The sequence below is a fragment of the Salvelinus alpinus genome, chromosome 14 (assembly GCF_045679555.1).
Source record: "Salvelinus alpinus chromosome 14, SLU_Salpinus.1, whole genome shotgun sequence".
Classification (NCBI taxonomy): domain Eukaryota; kingdom Metazoa; phylum Chordata; class Actinopteri; order Salmoniformes; family Salmonidae; genus Salvelinus; species Salvelinus alpinus.
The window spans coordinates 33,625,797-33,636,229 of record NC_092099.1 but is presented as its reverse complement, the minus strand read 5'-3'; the positions used below and the strand labels follow the sequence as shown (position 1 = coordinate 33,636,229).

General features: G+C 44.4%; 1 protein-coding gene across 1 annotated transcript; it reads right to left on the bottom strand.

Annotated features, from left to right (window-relative positions):
- Window positions 1-1,994: 1,994 nt before the first annotated feature.
- LOC139538816 (BTB/POZ domain-containing protein KCTD4-like) lies at window positions 1,995-3,660 on the bottom strand. Its single transcript, XM_071341288.1, has one exon. The coding sequence runs from the start codon at window positions 3,645-3,647 to the stop codon at window positions 2,724-2,726; it is 924 nt and encodes a 307-aa protein (XP_071197389.1). The 5' UTR covers window positions 3,648-3,660; the 3' UTR covers window positions 1,995-2,723.
- Between the last annotated feature and the right edge of the window lie 6,773 nt (window positions 3,661-10,433).

Genomic DNA, 10,433 nt, shown 5'->3' with positions numbered 1-10,433 from the left:
TCTAAGTCCAAACTAAAGGGAATGTGTCTGGTTAGGCAGAGACACACCATATCATACTCTACCACTTGTGCTCTGTACAACAATGTAATAGAATACAATACGTACATACTGATCAACAACAACCCCTTTTGCAGAGTTTTGGAAAATAACTACACAATGAAATATTCAATATGTTTAGTCTTGTTGTCAAATGTAGACATGGCCCAAATTGAAAGTGAAGTAATTGATAGTACTACAAATGTAAAACATTGAGACATGGATTTAAAAAGAGGTCCACCTTGAGGGAAGAGAGCAGCGCTTATTGAATTGCCTTTCTGACCCACTTCTTTAAATATCACCAGTCTCCAAACTCTGGGGAGTAGAAGACACACCAGCGCAACTGTCAGTCACTGATCTTTCTCACCAGTGATCACTTCCTATAAGAAATGTTAGATTATAAAAATCATGAAATGGGAAACAAGAGTCTTAGATTAATATAGGAATTCTGATCAAATTCAGATTCTTATAAATATGCATTGTTTTTGACATGACGTAATAACCTGTCTGAGGGTTTGGCTAGAAGTAACTGCTCTGGGTTGTTGGGCGCTGATGCATTTTCCAACACAGTAAGCTTACATTACAGTTAATAAGGAAAGTAGAAGTAGTTAACTCTATTATAGTTCTACGTCTACAGCATTAGTTACTTGTCTGTTCTATTAAATCCATATGGTAAAATCTTTCTGCATTAATGAGCTGTCATAATATTGATGCAAATAAATACAGTGCATTCGGAAAGTATTCAGACCTCTTGACTTTTTCCACATTTTGTTACATTACAGCCTTATTCTAAAACTGATTTTAAATAGTTTTTTCCCTCATCAATCTACATAAAATACCCCATAATGACAAAGTAAAAACAGGTTTTTAGAATTCTTTGAAATTTATTAAAGAAACTGAAATTTCACATACAGTAAGTATTCAGAGCCTTTACTCAGTACTTTGTTGAAGGGCCTGTGGCAGCGATGACAGCCTAGAGTCTTCTTGGGTATGACGCCACAAGCTTGGTACACCTGTATTTGGGGAGTTTCTCCCATTCTTCTCTGCAGATCCTCTCAAACTCTGTCAGGTTGGATGGAGAGAGTCGCTGCACAGCTATTACTAGGTTTCTCCAGAAAGGCCTGATTGGTATAGTGCTGCAGACATGGTTGTCCTTCTGGAAGGTTCTCCCATCTCCACAGAGGAACTTTGGAGCTCTATTAGCGTGACCATCGGGTTCTTGGTCACCTCCCTGACCAAGGCCCTTCACCCCCGATTGCTCAGTTTGGCTGGGGGGCCAGCTCTAGGAAGAGTCTTGGTGGTTCCAAACGTGTTTTATTTAAGAATGATGGAGGCCACTGTGTTCCTGGGGAGCTTTAATGCTGCAAACATTTTTTGGACCTGTGCCTCGACACAATCCTGTCTCTGAGCTCCATGGACAATTCCTTTGACCTCATTGCTTAGTTTTTGCTCTGACATGCACGGTCAACTGTGAGACCTTATATAAACAGGTGTGTGCCTTTCCAAATAATGTCCAATCAATTGAATTTACCACAGGTGGACTCCAAGTTGTAGAAACATCTCAAGGATGATCAATGGAAATAGGATGCACCTGAGCTCAATTTTGAGTCTCATAGCAAAGAGTCTGAATACTTTTGTAAATAAGGTATTTAAGTTGTAGTTTTTTAAATATAAATTTACAAATATTTCTAAAAGCCTGTTTTCGCTTTGTCATTATGGGGTATTATGTGTAGATTGATGAGGAAAATAATTAATTTAAGCAATTTTAGAATAAGGCTGTAGCGTAACACAATGTGGAAAAAGGAAGGGGTCTGAATGCTTTCCGAATGCACTGTATTTCCAAGTCCCCTTGTACTATATAATAGAATGAACACAAATTCCATGTGTTGTGGAAGAAATATTCCAAACCAATTTGCAGATGCTATATGTCTGTAATATTTAACAAGATAATCATGTAATGACTGACAATATTCATTACTTTTATTGTGTGTAAAACAAAACATTCACATATCCAAATGAACACATTGTTACTTACTCACTCACTGCACAGGCGATCAAACAATCACAAAGTTGTTTTCTGATTTGAAAATCTTCACTGCACATGCATCATGCTAGATTTGAACCCTTGGGTCTAAACCCTACGTGTATATTTTCTCCAAAGCACACCTCTCATCCAGTCAGGCTATGTGTGAGAAGTTTCTGGAATAAAACAATTGTTTTTGTACAATAATCAGCAACCGTCAGTAGGTCAGTCAGTACATTCTTCCACTCTACCACTCCCCTCAGGATCCAGAAAAAGGCTTGGTCACACAACTAAATACTAGAACACAGCAACTAAACACAGCAACTGAACACACACACTGTAATACCTCACTGTGCACACAAAGGCTGGTTTGAAGGGGGAGCAGACAGGATGGAAAAAGCAGCTTGATGCAATCCAGTAGGAGACTGTTCCTCTGAGAGTGTGTGTTCTGTCCTGCAGCAGTGAAGAGAAACGGGCTGTCCTGCATCAGTTCCAGCCCAGGGGTTAGGGCTCAATCTGGAATCAGACACCTTTCTCCTCCCTCTAGTTCCCCTCTACCTGCCTGTTACCTGCCCCATTCTCTTCCCTTCTCTTTGCACCTCCCTGTCCATTCTCTACCAGATCCCTCTCCCCCATCTTTCCCTCTTCCCCTCTCTTCCCTCTCTTACTTGACAAAGTGCAGTGCCTCTGCGGCCACCACAGATCCCTTGCTGCTGTCCAGAGAGGTGATGATAGAGAAGCCAGCCTTCAGAGCCAGCATCACCGTCTCTAGCTTCAGACACTCCAGAGTACACACGAAGGTACTGTCCTGCTTCAGCACCAGCCTGGAGCCCGGTTCTGACTTGATGAAGTGGCGGAACTGGATCACGTTGGACGACACTTCAAACTCCTCCGGGAAGCCGTCCAGCCGGCTCTTTGAGATCTGAACCAGGCGACCTTTGACCTTGTCAATGAAAGTGGGGTCACTACAATACACCTTGAAGCCCTGTGACCTCTCGTCAGTCACCTCCAGGAAGGCGGGCTCCCGCTGTACTGCCCGCAGCTCCTCCCACTCCAAAATGGCCTCCACCAATCCGCTGAGGCGGTAGAACTCTGCTTCCCGTCTCAGAAGGCCTGCCTCTCGGAAGTCGTCGGGTAGCTGCAGGTCTCCGGTCCGCAGGAAGTTGAGGATGTGTCGGAACACAGGGCCGTCACGGTCAATGAAGGGGTTGCCCATGGAGTCAGTGTGCTGGACGGTCTTTTTGCCGCTGGCCAGCTCCTCCAACACTGACCCCTGGTGGCGGCTGAGAGTGGTGCGGTGCGCGGCATACAGAAAGCCCCCCACGTTGAGGGTGATGGTGCCTGACGAGGGCTTCTTGATGCTCTTACTGGGCTGCAGCAGGTCCGAGTTGATCTGTCTAAGTTCACTGTCCATCCTTCTGAGGTTCCATTCCATGCCGCTCCCGCTCAACAACCGCACAGTCTCTTTGTCTGTGTCTGCGGTCCTCAGGATAAGTGTGTGTAACGTGCAGTAAAAAGTGAGTGTGTGTGTGGGAGCCACTCGGAGAGGTACTGGCATAGAGAGGAGCGCAGAGCGCACTGGTAGCATAATGAGTCTGCCTCTCCCTTTCTCTCCTCCCTCTTACATCCCTCCCTCCCTTTTACCTCTCTCTATTTCTCTCTCTCTCTCTCTGCATCTATGCTGGAGGAAGAGGGGGGCCACCCTCTGTCACAGGGTGGGAGGAGAGGGAGTGTGTGTGCATTGGAGAGAGAGAAAGCGATGAGTAGAAAGGGTGGCAGGTGCTCTCCTTACCGCTCTCTCCTTACTCTCTACACCCCCTCTTTTCTTTCCCCTTTGTCTTGTCCCCTTTCTCTCACCATCTTCTCTCGTTCCCCCTTTCTCATTCTCCTCCAGCCTCCCTCTTTCTTCTTTCTCTCTCTACCCATCTCTCTCTCTCCCAATCTTAGTAATTAGCCCTCTTTTCTCGCTGATGAAAAAGCTCCCCAGCTGTGCTTCCCCACGTGAGACAACAGGAGGCCCCTGAACACACACACACACACACCCTATATGCACACACACACACACACCCTATATGCACACACACAGACACAGGAGGTTGTCGTGGCAGGGAACCTCTCTCCCCAACCCCATCCTAGGAACCTGTTGGTGTAGATAGACTGTAGTTGTGTAAGTATCTCTGCTGTAGAGACTTTCTGCAGTGTGCTACAAACCATGTTTACAGCTTTGTCCAGGGTGGCATTTACTGGCAGCTTGGTGGGCATTTACTGGCAGCTTGTGGGCATTTACTGGCAGCTTGGTGGGCACATTCACTGGCAGTGTGATAGAGAGATAGGGATAAGTGGGCAGATTGTGGGTATTTATGTAAATGAGAGTGTATTTACACAAATGCCTGATTTCTCTCAAAGATTGCATGCAGTTGGTTAAGATCTCCCTGAGAGTAAACCCCTCAGAGATGTGTGTGTGTGTGTGCGCCTAATTACTGGTGAATGCAGGCAGGCAGGGTCTGAGCCTGCAGGATCTTTGATTAGTCCACATCTTCCTGTATCCACCCACAGCCTTGGAAGTTGACTGGAAGGTAATTAGGTCTAAACTGAGGGTAATGTCTCTTACTTCTCTATAAGGAAGAGAGGCTTGTGATGTGTATAAAGGCCTTGTGTATTATTATGGTGAGTCATAGACTCATATTGTTAGGCTCCAGAACATGGTGCAAGGAGCTTAAATCAATACTGTATAATACAGTACAATATTTCTTTCTACATGGGCTGACCATGACAAACTGTCTGGACAATGTCTTCGCCTGACACTTATTGTAACAAATAGGGACGTGTGTGTTTGACAGTTTTGCTCCCAGAGGTGAGAGAGTGTCCTGCAGGTGATGGGCTGTCACAGACAGACAGTGATGTTTCTCAACCCCTCCTTCTCTCCCTTTAGCATACATTCTCCCTTGGGAGCAGAAGTGTCATTATAGTAAACAGTGAGATAGATGTGTAATTAGGTTGTCTTTTCTCAGTGTGAAGTCTGTTTGATGGAGCTGGTCTGGTGTTGTCCACAGTTATACAGAAGGCTTTGGTGTGTGTATGCTGCTGTTAAAATTGTAATTAAACCAAGCAATCACCCCAGAATCCAGGTGTAGAACATTCCCACACAGCCTTGATAGAGACACAACCTATCAAATAGAATATCCCCTCTGTCTTATCTCCAGAAGTGGAGGCCCGACTTCCATTCACCCGTCCCCTTCAATGAACGTACCTGTGGACAATCAGTGTGACAGTCTGACAACCCTTTCCGTTCATTTCATTTCCGGTGCGACAGCTCACCATGGTGACGTCTGAGTGGCACGTCGGCGATCAACGAGGCGGCTCTACCGTACCGTGGTGCTTTTTAATCATAATATGATTAGTGGAATCATCCCTGTATTAGAATTGCAAATGAGACAGTGGAACAGCGAATGGAAGAACAGCAGAGAAGAGATGGTGGGTGGGTGAACTGCTTTCCTTCCCAGCCCTTTCACACCATTGTTACCCTGGATAATTGTTCAACTTCATGTCGGAATCTATTTCATTTCTTTTTCTTTTTTTCCTCAGAAAGTACTGAGAACGGTATTGTCCCATCAGTAAAATCACTTTGTCTCTTTTCATTAAAGATATTGAATTATTCATAATGTTACTGGCCAAGACAGAGCTATAACACAAACTGCAGTGAAGCTCGCATAGCAACAGTAGCCTTGAGGAACATAGATGTGGTGTGTGTGTGTGTAGCGGAGGTGGTAAGGTAGCCTTGCGTGAGACCTGTAGCCTTGAGGAACATAGATGTGGTGTATGAGGTGTGTGTGTGTGTGTGTGTAGGGGAGGTGGTAAGGTAGCCTTGCCTGAGACCTGTAAACTTGAGGAACATAGATGTGGTGTGTGTGTGTGTAGCGGAGGTGGTAAGGTAGCCTTGCCTGAGACCTGTAAACTTGAGGAACATAGATGTGGTGTGTGTGTGTGTAGCGGAGGTGGTAAGGTAGCCTTGCCTGAGACCTGTAAACTTGAGGAACATAGATGTGGTGTGTGTGTGTGTAGCGGAGGTGGTAAGGTAGCCTTGCCTGAGACCTGTAAACTTGAGGAACATAGATGTGGTGTGTGTGTGTGTAGCGGAGGTGGTAAGGTAGCCTTGCCTGAGACCTGTAGACTTGCGTTAAGCTCCCCAAGCTAATGCCTAGGCTTTAGTTCAGCAGGCTAACACGGTTTAGATATGTACAGACAACCTGGGTTCAAACTCTGTCAGTCACATGGGTTCTCTCTATGTCAAACACGCTCTGATGTTGGCTATTTTTTAGGAAACATCTCCTAGGGTGCTGAAAATGTTGTCTAGTATCTTTGATACAGGTAATGGAGTAAATTAATAGCCCTTCACAGCAGATTGTTGATAAAGATGTCTTCTCTTCCCTCTTCTGAGTACCCCCCCCAATCATTTATAGATAGTGTATTTACAGAGAGATCGCTTTGGGCATGCAGTCACCCTACATCTCTTCCACTATTGAGAGACATTACAGCCTTAAGAATAGTGCTGCTCTTCCAAGGCTGTGTTGTGTAGGATAGTAAGATAGTGTTGTGTGGGTTGTCAATAGAACAAAAAAATGCAATATGGCTAACATCTTTGTTGAACTGAAATTGGTACTTAATGCAGGTAAAACTGTTATTTTCCAAAAAGCATATGTACATTGGATGGTGCCCACATTGATCATGTCCCCGCTCATGAATATCTGAATTGACGAAAAGCCATCTTTCAAAAAGCATATTGATGAGTTAGTTGAGAAATTAAGAATTAAGATGGGTTTCCTTCAGAAATAGGGCATGCCTTTCGTTAAATAGCAGAAAACCAATAATTCAGTCGACATTCATTCCGGCTTTAGACTATGGCGACATTGTCTGTATGAATGCAGCTGCCACTATTGAAGCAATTGGACACAGTTTATAAGAGCATACTCTTATTATGGGCGATGGGTTCAGTACATATCACTACGTTCTTTATCAGGAAGTAGGCTGACCCTCTCAAAGTCTCGTAGATCAGTGCACTTCTCTCTTTTAGTTTATAAATCACTCTTGTGCAAACTTCTGCCATACCTTACTTCATTGTTAAATTACAGACGAGTCACCAGACAAGACCCGATCACAGGGATGGATAACTCCCTTTGGTCTCCACTGAGTTAGCTAGATCTGCGGGGGGGTTTTGCACCTTGTGTAACGATCTCCAGAACACGGATGTTTTGGTGCCGCTTTTTAATGTTTTTTTTCTTCTTCAAGATGGTGTTTTGTAAGTTACTTTTCTTAAGTTGTTTTTAAAATGTTTTTATTGTGTTGGAATTGTAAATATTTGGAATTTGTATGATTGTGTGCAGACTCCTTTGTAAAAGAGGCCTTGGTCTCAATGGGATTCCCTGTTTAAATAAAACAACATTTAAACTGAATAATGAGCAGGTGCAGGTTAGGGTTCAGGTTAGACACTACTGTGTAATCTGAGAGATCATAAGGCTGTCTCTTATTCCTGTACGCAGGCTGATGGTAGTAGTCGATCTAGTCAACAGGTTTCCTCTATCTCTTTTCTTGTCACCTCAAGGATAAATACCGCAATCATCTGACTATCACCTTTACCAGTTTTCAACATATTCCTTTGAGACACTTTTCTATCTGATGGTTTTTGGTAGTCTATCTGAGATTCACCAGAGGCTTGAGAAATCTGAAGGCTCACAATTTCATTCTCTTCTGGAATATTCAGATACAGAGAGGGAGGTGTCTGGGGATAAGTATTAGGTTGTGGTGGGAGTGGGGGCAGTGTGTGTGTGTGTGTGTGTGTGTGTGTGTGTGTGTGTGTGTGTGTGTGTGTGTGTGTGTGTGTGTGTGTGTGTGTGTGTGTGTGTGTGTGTGTGTGTGTGTGTGTGTGTGTGTGTGTGTGTGTGTGTGTGTGTGTGTGTGTGTGTGTGTGTGTGTGTGTGTGTGTGTGTGTGTGTGCGTGCGCTTTAAGGAAGGTCCTTGGAGCAGATAAGAGGTTAGAGATTGTGGGAGAAGATGAGGGAGGGAGCGGAAGCTTCTTCTCTTTCCCTCTTTCTCCCTCCTCCTGTTCCTCTCCCTCTTCTCTCTCCTCACGTTCCTCTCCCTCTTTGCTCGGCAGCCTGTAGCAACAAGTGCTGTGGCAATTCCACCTCACTGAGTCTTCCTACTCCTACTCCTCCTCTCATTCTGATCTCCTTTCTTTCTGCTCCACTTCATCCCTCTTTCCATCTCTGCATGTGCAGCTTTGCTCTCCTACATACCAATGTCCTTCCACGCTAAACTGACATAAATCCGTAACACTCCCAGTCTTGAACAATCCTACATGAGAAGAGGCATGAGCAGTCTAGTGAGAGGGGGATAGATTTAGAGACAAAAGACAGGAAAAGAAAGGATGGAAAAGGAGAGGGGGAGCCTTGAGAGAGGGAGAAGATGGGAAGAGAGTGAAAATAAGAGTGAGCCTTTAGAGGAGATCTATACTATTCTCTCCTATATGACCCTGACCCAGGTGACCCTAGCCACTGTGGGTAACTAGCAGGATAGTTGGAGGCAGGCTGCTCTGAAGTTGAAAAATGCGTTTGTGTGTAGGTGTGTTTATGGAGATGCACCGACAAGTGTTCCAGCACTTATCATGCAGTAATTGCACATAATTGTGTCCATTTGTGAAAACAGTGAGTAATGGATATTAGTGAGTGAGTGAGATCTGTGACATTTGACTGTAAAGTGATTTATCCGGAGCCACCTGGTAAAAGTTGCAGATTTTTAACTGCACCAGCAAACGAAAACTGGACATTTTGTTTCAGTAGAACAAAACATGAGTTTAGCCAACTAACGCCAACGGACACCAACTGGACTTCAGTGGCTGTTGGCTGTTCTTGAACGTGTGTTGGGCGAAGTCTCGACAGAATGTATCCATCTCCTTATCTCTGTATGAAAGTGTGTCATACCATCTTGTGAACCTATCCCCGCCCCCTTGTTACACACACACACACACACACATACACACACACACACTTCATGACAAAGAAAAACCCAAACAGAGGAATCACTACAGTTTGAAATGTCAAGCTGTTGATGAGCATTCCAATGGCAGTTGATGAGTGGGGTTTTGGAGTGTTGGCTGTGGAGTACTCAGCTCGGGTGGTGCCACCTATTTCACCTCTTTCTGTGTTGATTTAGTCAAGTGGCACAGACAGAATAACCAAATATTATAATTTTGGCAGCATTTGGAAAGTATTCAGACCCTTTGACTTTTTCCACATTTTGTTACGTTACAGCCTTATTCTAAAATGTATTAAATTAGATTTTTTTCCTCATTAATCTACACACACCACTCTATAATGACAAAGCAAAAACAGGTTTTTAGAAATGTATTACAAATGTATTACAAATAAAAAAACGATACCTTATTTACAAAAGTATTTGCTATGAGACTCAAAATTGAGCTCAGGTGCATCCTGTTTCCATTGATCATTCTTGAGATGTTTCTACAACTTGATTGGAGTCCACCTGTGGTAAATTCAATTGATTGGACATGATTTGGAAAGGCACACACCTGTTTATATAAGGTCCCACAGCTGACAGTGCATGTCAGAGCAAAAACAAAGCCATGGGATTGTCGAAGGGATTGTCCGTAGAGCTCCGAGACAGGATTGTGTCGAGGCGCAGATCTGGGGAAGGGTACCAAAACATTTCTGCAGCTTTGAAGGTCTCCAAGAACACAGTGGCCTCCATCATTCTTAAATAGAAGAAGTTTGGAACCAGCAAGACTCTTCCTAAAGCTGGCCGCCCGGCCAAACTGAGCAATCGGGGGAGAAGGGCCTTAGTCAGGGAGGTGACCAACAACCCGATGGTCACTCTGACAGAGCTGCAGAGTTCCTCTGTGGAGATGGGAGAACCTTCCAGAAGGACAACCATCTCTGCAGCACTCCACCAATTAGGCCTTTATGGTAGAGTGACCAGAAGGCAGCCACTCTTCAGTAAAAGGCACATGACAACCCGCTTTGAATTTGCCAAAAGGCAGCTAAAATACTCTCAGACCATGAGAAACAAGATTCTCTGGTCTGATGAAACCAAGATTGAATGCCAAGCGTGACGCTTGGAGGAAACCTGGCACCATCCCTACGGTGAAGCATGGTGGTGGCAGCATCATGTTGTGGGGATGATCAAGTAAGATGGAGCCAACAGACATGGCAAGTCTGCTTCTAACTCCAAGGCAACTTTGCAATATTTAGTTTTTTTGTGCATTATTTCTTGCATTATTGGCCCAGAACGTTTTTTTGTGTCATTACATACAGCCGGGAAAGAGCTTTTGGATATCAGAGTGGCGGAAACTCACCAGCAT